This window comes from Carassius carassius, chromosome 9, assembly GCF_963082965.1.
Source record: "Carassius carassius chromosome 9, fCarCar2.1, whole genome shotgun sequence".
In the NCBI taxonomy this organism is placed as follows: Eukaryota; Metazoa; Chordata; class Actinopteri; order Cypriniformes; family Cyprinidae; genus Carassius; species Carassius carassius.
Genome location: NC_081763.1, coordinates 18,746,525 through 18,758,758, shown reverse-complemented (window position 1 = coordinate 18,758,758; position 12,234 = coordinate 18,746,525). Strand labels below are relative to the sequence as shown.

The 12,234-nt window shown below is 35.1% G+C and overlaps 1 protein-coding gene across 1 annotated transcript; it reads left to right on the top strand.

Annotated features, from left to right (window-relative positions):
* Positions 1-8,346: 8,346 nt before the first annotated feature.
* rnf113a (ring finger protein 113A) lies at positions 8,347-11,504 on the top strand. Its single transcript, XM_059558146.1, has 10 exons — positions 8,347-8,502; positions 8,658-8,734; positions 8,852-8,950; positions 9,092-9,199; positions 9,973-10,082; positions 10,185-10,291; positions 10,388-10,477; positions 10,557-10,650; positions 10,843-10,949; positions 11,349-11,504. The coding sequence occupies exons 1-10, from the start codon at positions 8,400-8,402 to the stop codon at positions 11,414-11,416; spliced, it is 963 nt and encodes a 320-aa protein (XP_059414129.1). The 5' UTR covers positions 8,347-8,399; the 3' UTR covers positions 11,417-11,504.
* The last annotated feature ends 730 nt before the right edge of the window (positions 11,505-12,234 follow it).

The following is a 12,234-nucleotide window of genomic DNA, read 5'->3' as shown; positions in this document are numbered from 1 at the left end:
CACTCCGTTCCGGACGATGGTAGATTTTGGAGATCCCAATGGGGGAATGATCTGTGGCAGGCTCACGGGTCTGAACATTCTGCCGGTGTTGCTACTCTAAAATATAATTTTTCAGGGACTGTTCTTTTATCTGTCAGTGATACATCAGGTCATTTTATTTTTCAAGTATTAACCATTGAAAATTTTACTTTGATGGTTATTAATATATATGGATATAATTCTAACCATGAGAACGACATATTACTTGAAACCTTAGAGAAGCATATACAAAATACACTTAATAACTTTCCAAATTCAGGTATTGTAATAGGTGGGGATTTTAACATGATTCTGGATCACAATATTGACTGTTGGCCTCCACGTGTTTCCACTGCAGTAAATGATAACTTAACATTATTTATGGAAAAATTTAACTTGATTGATGTATGGAGATTTAACAACCCTAACATAAGTGCTTTTACTTGGAGTAATAGAAGTGCCACCAGACGTTCACGATTGGACTATTGGTTAGTTTCCGATAATTTGAATATTGATAAAATATCAATTAATATCATCACAACCCCATTAACCGATCATAATGCGGTCTCCATCTTTATTCCTTTGCACTCTGCCCCCTCCACAAGATGTAGGAATGCTTACTGGAAACTAAACAGTTCACTCCTGCAACACGATGTAGTAAAATCAGATATAAAGAATCTAATAGTGAAATTCTGGAATAAAGCAAAGTCCGAGAATGCTTTTGGTAGCAATTCAGAACTTTTAAAATTTAAAACTGGCCAATATTTGAGGAATTATGGTAGTATCTTATCAAAAAAACGTAAACTGGAGGAAGAAAGAGTGGTCTCTAAAATAATTTCCTTGTACCAGAAGGACCCTGCTGATATATCAGAAGAGGAACGATTATCTTTAATTTCAGAACAACTTAAACTAAATGAGATCTTCTCTAACAAAGCAAAAGGTGCCTTTATAAGGTCAAGGAAAAGGTGGATTGAAGAAGGGGAGCAGAACTCTGCCTATTTTTTTGGCTTAGAAAGATATCATGGGAAATGTAATTTAATCCAGCAACTTAATATCAACAATACTGTAACTGATAATCCGAAGAGCATAGCTGTTTTCTGTGCGGACTTCTATAGTAATTTATACAAATCTCAATATTGCCATCAATCATCCACTACATTCTTGAACTCTCTTATCATCACTCCAATCTCTCAAGATGATAGGAAACTCTGCGATGACCCTATTAACTTGCAGGAAATTACATTTGCAATTGAACATTGTAAAACTAACAAATCTCCTGGTGTTGATGGCCTCTCTGCAGAGTTTTATCAGGCTTTTAGACAAGAATTAGCTCCCTTTCTACTTGAAGTAATATTAGAAAGTGTTGAAAAGGGTTCTTTACCCCCTTCGCTGACCCAAGGTTTAATTACGTTAATCCCCAAACCCAATAAAGATCCACTGTTTATAGATAATTGGCGACCTATTTCATTACTGAACACCGACTACAAAATTTTTGCCTCAATTATTGCAAAACGATTAAAAAATGTTTTAGACCCTATTATTGATGAAGTCCAATCAGGATTCATGAGAAAAAGACACATTTCAAACAATATTCGGCTTGTCTTAGATATAATTGATTATTCATTTTTATGCCCCGATGATAGTTATATATTTTTCTTGGACTTCTATAAAGCCTTTGACACAGTAGAACATAACTTTATATTTCAAACTATTGAGAAATTTGGTTTTGGTGATTTTTTTCTGTAAAGCTGTTAGAACAATGTATTGCAAAGGCAATAGCTCTATCAGACTTAAAAATGGGACATCACCTAGATTTGAGCTGCAAAGAGGCATCCGACAGGGCTGCCCTGCCTCCCCCTATCTATTCATTTTATGTTCTCAACTTCTTTCCACCCATATTAAAAATAGTACTTTAAAAGGAATTTCAATTGCAGAAAGAGAAGTTATCCTCACTCAGCTAGCAGATGATACTACACTATTCTTAAAAGATGCCAGCCAAGTGGCAATCGCTATCAAAACAATAGAATTATTTTCAGCAGCTTCTGGACTCTGCTTAAATCTGAAGAAGTGTGAACTTTTTTCCCTTAAAGAAAGCGACACCTCCCAGATCTATGGCATCCCAATCAAAGATAAGATTACTTATCTAGGGATTACTATAATGAAAAATGAGGAGGAGAGATGCTCTGTAAACTTTAATTTGATTAATGATAAGACAAAGAAAAAGCTAAATCAGTGGCTGCAGAGGGATTTATCCTTGAAAGGACGAGTATTGTTGACAAAAGCAGAAGGTTTATCCCGTCTTACATATGCAGCTATCCCCTTGTTTGTCAACAAAAATCTCTAATTCTATTGACAAGTCACTTTTCAATTTTATTTGGAAAAACAAGACTCATTATGTGAAAAAATCTGTTATCATGAACAGCTTTGAACGTGGTGGTCTTAACTTTCTTGATTTTACAACCCTTAATAATACTTTTAAAATTAATTGGATAAAGCATTTTCTAAAAAATCCCACATCTACATGGAATTTTATACCTAACTATATCTTCTCTAAGGTTGGTGGTCTAGAATTCTTACTTTTATGTGATTATAAAATAGAAAAAATTCCCTTAATTTTATCTAAATTCCATAAACAAATGCTCTTAGCATGGTCATTAATTTACAAACATAATTTCTCCCCACATAGGTGCTTCATCTGGAATTATCGGCTTATTAAATTCAAGAATAAATCCTTATTTTTTAAGACATGGTTCAATAATAACATTATTCTAGTTTCCCAACTAATAAATGATAGTGGATCATTGATGAATTATTCTGAATTCCTTAACACTTTTGGCATTCCAGTTACCCCAAGAGAGTTTGCAATTGTTATGGATGCCATCCCATCTGGTATTTTAATTCTTTTAAAAGGGGCTGGAAAACCAGATTGTCTACCAGATTTGGACCCTAAGTTGACCTCAGTGGGTAAAATATGTTTCGCAATCACAATAAGGAATAATAATCGTAATATTCGCTCTTTATTCCAGAAAGATGTTACCAGCATACCTAATGTTGTTCCTTATTGGTCTAACTTTGTTAACAACCTGAATTGGGGGAATATATGGAACCTTCCTTACAAATATCTCCTTACGAATAAAGTAAGAGAAGTCTCTTTCAAAATCATACATAGGTATTATCCTGCTAAGCATTATCTCCTTAGGTTTAAGCTTGACATATGTGTTAACTGTTCTTTTTGTGGAATATGTCCAGAAACAATGGTACATCTGTTCTGGCAATGTCCCTATGCCATCACATTCTGGAAAGATCTGTCCCGATACATTACTGTTAATCTTATTGCTGATTTTTCTTTGTTTTGGAAAAATGTACTGTTTGGCTTCCATGATAACAAGAGTAAAAAACAGAAAGAAATATACCTAGTTAATCTATTGATCATTTTAGGGAAATATCATATTCACAAAGCGAAATTTAGTAATTCTAAACCTTCTTTTATTGCTTTTGGTAAGGAGACGGAACAGTACATCAATTCCATCCATGATTCAAAAAATAAGAAGGCTGCTAAAACCATTCAGTTATGCTCTATCTTTAATGTATTTATTTGAAACTCCCCTGGCTCTGTTCTTTTATATATTTTTTTGTTTCTGTATTAATGACTCTATTTGTGTGTTCTTATTGTTTGTATCGTAAAGATTTAATAAAGATTTAAAAAAAAAAAAAAAAAAAAAAAAAGAGAATATTTAAGTGTAAAAGTATCAATGTTTTTTATGAAATAGGCGTACATTTTACCAGTTGTTACTTACAGTTATACAAACATGATCGACCAGTTGATATCTCAAACATAATAATAGCGCGTTAAATAATACGATCGCATTATGATTCATTACATAAATAGAACCGAATGTCATGGCTTTATGAGTCATATAAACGTAGTATGAATATTGAAACCTATACATTTTTCTTAAACTCATTTTAATTTTGTGTTAAAATTTAACATTATGTATTATTATGTACAAATGTATTTATCATTTAAATAACCATGACATCTATTCTAATGCCCAGGTGGCATTTACAATTATAGAACTGTAAAAGCAGGCTGTGTATTTCACATGGACACATTATTTGGGAAATTAAAATTAATCCTGTTCTCTATGCTAAAGACTGTAATTTGTTTAATGATATTTGTGATATTTTTCTAATAAAGGGACTGATGAGATGACCTTTAAGTTTATTCAGCTCCGTATGGAGAGGGATAAGTCAACCAGACCTTCTTCCTGTTTCCGGCGTGACGATCGAGTCTGTCCCAAAATACCTCTCAATGCACCCTCGCGGACTCGCGCTAAGGCCCTATAGGTCTGCACTACATGACGTCATCGAAGTGTGGACTCTGAGGAAGTCCACAAGTCCGGAGTGTGCCATTTGGGACAGGGCCTGATTCCAAACTGCATTTCCAGAAGGTGGAGACACCCTTCGCTCCAGACTGTAGCGCGGTGACGTCACGTACGTACGTTACGTATGTACGTAACGTATGTGTTTACCGCGCATGCGCTTGTAATTTGCATTGCGTGATGACGTTAGTTGTTTTCGGGTCGTGCGTGCATTAAAACGATGCGCATACTTAAAAAAGAAAACTCTAATAAAACGTTAAAGTATTAAAGAACATTAAGGTGTAAAAAAGACGGGAAAAACAACCATGTTTAACCATGTTTCATCTGAGGTAAAATTATACGGATTTAAAGTTTATTCTGTAATATCTGTGTAGTATCTTACAATATATTAACATCCTGTTGCACTTATATTACACTTTAATGGCACCTTATATTTCTTATTGAGCTAGTCAAAATTAATACAGATAAAGTACAGTCGTCGTCGGCTCTAATAGAGCAGATGGTAAAACGTGTGTTGTTCACAATTTGATGCAATCGATCCGGTCCGAATCTGCCTTTTTTTCCCCTAACTTTTCAAATTTCAAATCAAATCAGAAAAACGTTTATTTTAAATAAAAACGAAGGAAATAATCAAACAGTTTTGAGGGAGGGCTTTATTGTCCTAATATGCTGGCATCCATTTAATAATTTGAATTAAAATTATAATTTACACTCATTATTGCATACTGTTTTATAATGTACTACAATACTGAGGTGCAAATAATTGCCACTATTTGCAATAAGTAATATAAATAGCAGAAATAAATAGAATCTATAGCCATTTGCTCTAAGTGCAAACCACTGCCTTTCTTATTTTAATCTTTCTTTTGCTATGGTTCTTGTTTATCAATTTTTTTACTATACATTTGGACATTTTTCTTTTGCTTTGGCAATTCTGCATGTGAAACATTTAAGCCAGTAAAGTAGTTTTAAGTTCAGTTGACTACATACAGTATATTTTCAGTGTCTGCATCCCATTTTATGCAAGGTGCCTCCAAAAAAACCAAACTGATGACAGTGATCTTTTTTTTATTTATTTCAAAGAACAAAAAAGAAAATATAATTGTATACACAAATATAGATTAAGACTATAGACATGACACAAGAAAAAAAAATCTGAAATTCACCTCCATCACTGATAAAACAATAAGTCAAGCAGTAGCCCTCAAATTCTTTGAATGAATCAAACCCACACAGGACCCTCCTCCTGCGATTCCTCACAGCCAGGTGGACAGTCTTTAAATATCTCACTGCACCGGAGGCACTGGGTCAGAGAACATGACGCCCGGGAACTCAGGTTGTATTGTTCAGACAATGCACTCCAGTTCACTACACCTAATTTACATAAAAGAACAAACAATACTAAAGCAAAATTAAATCATTTTGAAGAAAGGCAGAAGAGCCATACAAGGAAAATATTTTAAATGTATTTTTAAATATATTATAGCATGGTGTTAGAAAAAGTGTTATTTGCTTTGTCTGTAAACTACCTAAGAGATTAAATTATAACCAGCATTAACATCAACTAAATTAATAAATTTTCTCAAGTCAAAATTTAGGTTGGCTTGGCTTGAGAAAGCATGGCCTGAAAGTTTGAAGTTTTTTTCAATTTGAAAATTTTACAGTTGAGGGCTATACAGTCTGTCAGAGAAACAGAAACAGATAATTACAGTACTCTAGCCACATGAAGTGGGGTCTCTTCTCTGAATTTCTTCTCACTGACAATGTCCCCAAAAAGTCATATTAAGATATATGAAGGTCAATTTAAGAGGTAACACTTTACAATAAGGTGTCATTGGTAAACACTAGTTAATGTATTAATTAACATGAACTAACAATGAACAATACATGTGTTACAGTATCTATTAATCTTTGATAATGTTAATGAAAAAGATTACAAATATGATTTTTTTTTTGCAATGCATGCAACTATCAACCCCTTACGAAAGGAAAATATATTTACCAATATATTTCTTAAAATATATTGTGATATATTGTAATATATTATTTTCCCTTTTTATTTTCTAATATATTATATATTTGAATACATTGAATAATATATTGATGATACATATATCATATAATATATTGCCGCTTTCAATATATTGCAATATATTGGAAAAATAAATATTAAATCCCATATATAAGAATATATGCCTAATATATTACATGATATTTTCCAATATACTGCAATATATTTTTGTTTCATAAGGGAATGGCTTTACTAACATTAATAAAGTCTTTCTGCTCTATTTTAAGACATCTTTAATGGTTCATGTTAGGCGAAATAAGACTTTGAAAGACCAGCATTCGAATACTATATCATAAAACATGTCATAAGTGTTTGAAATCGCACACATTTGCAATGACACTCTCTATGATTATGACCAAAGCATTCTTACAATTAAAAGCAATTTAAACGCAAATTTCTAAGAAAACAAAAGTAATATCTCATATCCACCATACCTTACGAACATCCGGAAGTGAATGAACCTGGATATGCGCATTAATGACAGTCAGTACGGCGCGTACGGCACACAATCGTATTTACGGTAAATACATATACGTTACTGCGCATGCGCGGTAAACAAACGTCACGTACATACGTGACGTCGCCGCGCTACAGTCTGCAGTGAGGAGTACTTGAGAAGGTGACCATCTTCAAATCCCTAAAACTAAGTAAAAAACAAAACAAAAAAACCAATGTATTTATTTACTTTATTTTACATATGTAAATGCACATTAAAAATATCTAAAACCCGATATAAAATTTAGTAGCATTACAATTTATAAAATGTTATTGTTGCCAAGCGCTTCCCAAGGTTGTTCTGTTTTAATCTATCAACAAAACGTGCCGCCATTCATCGTGTGATTACGTACATCTCTGTATTATTACTGTAGCACAACACAGACATCCCAAGTCTCCCGGAAGTCTCCCGCATATTGAAAGCGGCTCCCTGAGACCCGCAAATTAGTTAAAATCTCCCGGAATCTATACCGAGCGAGCAAAAGCGCGCATGCGAAACAGATACTGTGTTTCAAACCGTGTAGCGCACGCACGGCAGAGAGGGAGAGGGAGCGAGAGACCTTGCGTGTGTGTGCTAATGTGCGTGTGTGCGAAGCGCATGTAAGACAGAGAGCATCCTGATTGGCCTGTTTCTGCAAATCAACCAATCAATTGTCAGTGTGGGCGGGCTTTTATCTCTTGTCCCGAACAAAATTTATCAGTTATGTCTATCTAGAAACGTACCAATGATACTAGGAGTACCATTGCAGAGGGAGAGTGCCACAAAACAAAAAAGTATAAGACACATTTTACGGCAGACTACACGAAAGTGTACCCCTGTCTTATAGGTGTCAAACATAATGACAGTCTTGCTCAAGCATTGCCCATGGCGGGTTATATGATTGCAAAAGGCATGTTGAGGTGAGTTGACAGGTTTAATTTCATCTGCATATTATTCAGGTTAGTTGCCAAGGCTACATGAAAACAACCGACTCCTTAGACCCGTTTAAAGTTGCAATGAAAAATAAATAAAAGCAGTTTACATAAATTGTATAAGCAGATTACATAAATAGTGAAAGTAATCTACATATTTAAACATAATTAACGAATAATTACATAGGCCTATAGCTTATAGAAATAATATTTTATGCTTTTATATCTGTTAGGGACCACAACATGTTAGGGAGGCTAAGCACAGGGAAGGCTGCTCCAATATATCTCAGTTCTCCAATTCAGATAGGCAAAGTCTCACTGAGAAGGTGTGACTACAGCTGAGAGATGTATTTCCTTCCTTTTTTTGGGGGGGGGTGAAATGACTTTTTGCAGGTTGGGATGTCTGACAACATGAAATACTGTGCACTTCCACTGATCCTACAGTTCCTCCCAAACACAAGAGGCACTATAACCGCAGTTCCTCACGTTCACTCCTGACTCTAGTGTTTTCAAAGGCAAAGATGGCGGAGTCCGAGGAGCCAAAAACAACCTGCAAGTTTCTTTTTAAGAAATCAAACAAGACATTTTCCGCACGGAAAAGAAATGCAAGTGATAGCGATAAAGGTATTTTTAATCTTTTTTTTTTTTTGTTCATGGGAGCTCAGTAATGCATGTTTGGACTGGACAGTTTTATGTAGTCCGTACGTTTAGTCAGTATTCACGTTGAAATCATTTGTGCAGCTCAAAGTGTGTTAAATCAGTGTGTGTTTGTTCCTCAGACAGAAGTAGCGGCGAGGAGGGCAGTGCTGTGGTCAGAAAGAAGAAAGCAGCTGTTGCGAACCCCATGATTCAGAAAGTATGTCGGCGCTTTATGTGTTGTGTAAAATCTGCATCATTAGTCTTTTTTTTACGAAGCTGTTGTTTACACCGAAGCCATAACTACCCGTCATTTGCTGCCCACTCCTCCTTATAGACAAAGAAAGTGGAGAGGGAAGAAGTGTCATCAAGTGAAAGTGAAGAGGAGAAAGAAGACAAGAATGTGACTGTCTCTTACAAGTCGACTCGGTCAGCGGTGAGTGGGTTTACATTTATCTGTGATATAATGATTTATACTGTAGCAAACCTTCTTAATTCATAACCACTTGTGATTGTACATGTTGCTGTAACTTTAGCTACTGATTCGTGTAATGCAGCGTATTACTGTTTGTTGCAGAAACCAGAAGGACCAGATGACATGGGGGCCACTGCTCTTTATCAGCTGGACACAGAGAGGGACAAAGATGCTCAGGCCATTTTTGAGCGCAGCCAGAAGGTCCAGGAGGTACAATGAACAGCAATAACAAGCACCAATATTGTAAATTCAAATTTATTCATATAATGCGCTTTACAATGCAGATTGCATCTAAACGGCTTTACAGCAGTGCACAGAAAAACAGTGTTTGAGTTTCACAATTGTTTAATGAAGATTCACTCTTTCAGTTATAAATATATCTTCAGAAGATAACCATCAGTTCAGTTATTTAGTCGAGCCACCTTTGTGTGACTTATAAAAGCATGTGGAAACAATCTTGTAGTAATTCAACAGATATTAGGATAAACCTGCTTTTAAAGGCCTAGTTCACCCAAAAATTATACATTTTGTCATCATTTACTCACCCTTGTGTCTTTTCAAAAAGAATATATTAAGCAGGAGACCAAAGACAAAATGACCATAATTCAGTTGATGTATGGTTTATTAGGATCGGACAATATTTGGCTGAGATACAACTATTTGAAAATCTGAGGTTGCAAAAAAGTTGTCCAAATGAAGCTCTTAGCAATGCATATTACTAATCAAAAAAATTAAGTTTTGATATATTTACAGTAGGAAATTTACAAAATATCTTCATTGAACATGATCTTTACTTAATATTCTAATGATTTTTGGCATGACAGAAAAATCAATAATTTTGACCCATACAATGTATTTTGGCTATTGCTACAAACATACCCCAGCCGCTTAAGACTGGTTTTGTGGTCCAGGGTCACATGTTGTTTGGGTGTCAACAAATCACAATCTGTTCATTCAGTGGCATGCCTGTATTTTATTTCTAGGAGCTCACTGGTAAAGAAGACGATAAAATTTATCGCGGCATCAACAACTACCACAAATACATTAAACCCAAGGACTCCACCATGGGCAACGCTTCCTCTGGTATGGTCAGGTGAGTCAGTAGAAATGAGCCGCTGAACCTGTTCGCTGAGACTCCATCGGCTTTTGAGGACACACAATGTTTAACTGATCCATAATGTCTTGTATGTGATAGGAAAGGACCAATCAGAGCACCTGAGCACCTGAGGGCCACAGTACGATGGGATTACCAGCCTGACATTTGCAAAGACTATAAAGAGACTGGCTTCTGTGGGTTTGGAGGTGAGTAAGCAACAGTTTTCCTCTCTGTTTGTCATTCTTTAGAGGTTCATGTGAACACCCATGGCAGAAACAAACATATTTTATTTTTATTCTCAGACAGCTGTAAGTTTCTTCACGACCGCTCTGACTATAAGCACGGCTGGCAGATTGAGCGAGAGCTGGAAGAAGGACGATACGGGGCAAACGGTGAGCCATCTTTAGTTACAGGTCTTTGAAGACATTTAGTTTCTTTTGTTTGCTTTCTGACATATTGTTTATCTCACAGATGAGGAGAACTATGAAGTGAGCAGCGATGAAGAAGATCTTCCTTTCAAGTGTTTCATTTGTAGAGAGACGTTTAAAAACCCCATTATCACAAAGTGAGTGCTACACTAAGCCATGTCCAGTTTGAATTGCAAATTATATTAACTCCTCTTACCAAAGCAACACATCCCCATTATTTTGCTTCAGCCTCTATACATCATATTTAAATCATTTGACATTGTGTTTGCATGTCATTGTAACACATTCTCATATTCTCAATTAAGAAGTGTAATGTCTTTGTTTTCCAGATGCCGGCACTACTTCTGCGAGGCCTGTGCTCTCCAGCACTACCGCAAATCTAAGCGCTGTTACGTTTGTAACCAGCAGACCAATGGCGTGTTCAACCCTGCCAAAGGTGCTCATCTATTTATAAAACCTTGAATTGAACACAACATACATTACCATTCAAAGGTTTGGGGTCAGTTAGATTTTTTGGGAAAGAAATTAATACCTTTATTCAGCAAGGATGCATTGAATTGATCAGAACTAAGATTAAAGACATTTATAATGTTCCTGGAAAAATGTATCATGGATTCCACAAACATTATTTAAAAAATAAGTGGGTGTCTTACTGACCCCCCCCCCCCTTTTAAAAAGGTGTAATTTGAGGCTAACAGTCTTTTGCATTAATCACAAATACCTGGAATAGGTTTGGACAATTCATAGACCCCTGATCCTTTCACTCACCAATATCATATATACTATGAAATTAATAACAATACATTTATTTGTAGTGTATTTTGTTTTCCCTCAGAGCTCATGGCTAAGATGCAGAAACAGCAGGCAGCCGCTGACCAGCCTCCCTCAGATGAGGATGACTAGAACCACACCGCCTCCCCTTCTGTGTTTCGCTTGTCATTCAGAGTTATAAATGTTTCTAAACCTTTGAAATAAACATGCTTTTAAGAAATCTCCCTGGATAAGATTTATAACTGAAGTTTTAATAATCAATTTTTAATAATTCTATGAGGTGGGAAAACCCACACAACAACTATAGTGATAATGACACAAAGAAACAATATAATTGTAATTAATTTCGGCTGATGAAGGCTAAAAATATTGACAGCCAATCAGAATCCATCTGGCATTGAAGAACTAGAGTATTTAATGATTACAGATGACATACCAGTGTGGTGTGGTTGGTGTGAATGTCAATATATTTGTATTGGAGAGGTTAAGTGAGTTTTGTTAGATGATGGCAAAGATAAAGTTGATCTGTAAAAACATTATTTTTTAACATTATTAAATATAATCTTAAACAGATTTAAGCAGATAATTTAGGCAATAGTATGGAATTCTAATATGTCATTCATTGGTTGTCGGCCATAACATGGAAATAATTATCAACTTGTTTGTAAAACTGATCAGTGCATTCCCTATTATAAACGGAATATTATAAAGAGAAATCTTTATTGCAGAAGCTGTTTTTCAAAATGGGGTGTAATGTATCAAACAACATTGGTAAAAACAGCAAACAAGGTTTGATATTTGTACAGTTACAACATTTATTCCATTTCACTGAGAGGTAAATATGCTGAAAATACTCCTGTAACATATGCCAAGAACAGAAATGAATCTCAGCAGAAATGCAACTAATATTTTAAAAGTAATAACTACACCAGAGAGCAGATAAAAAAATA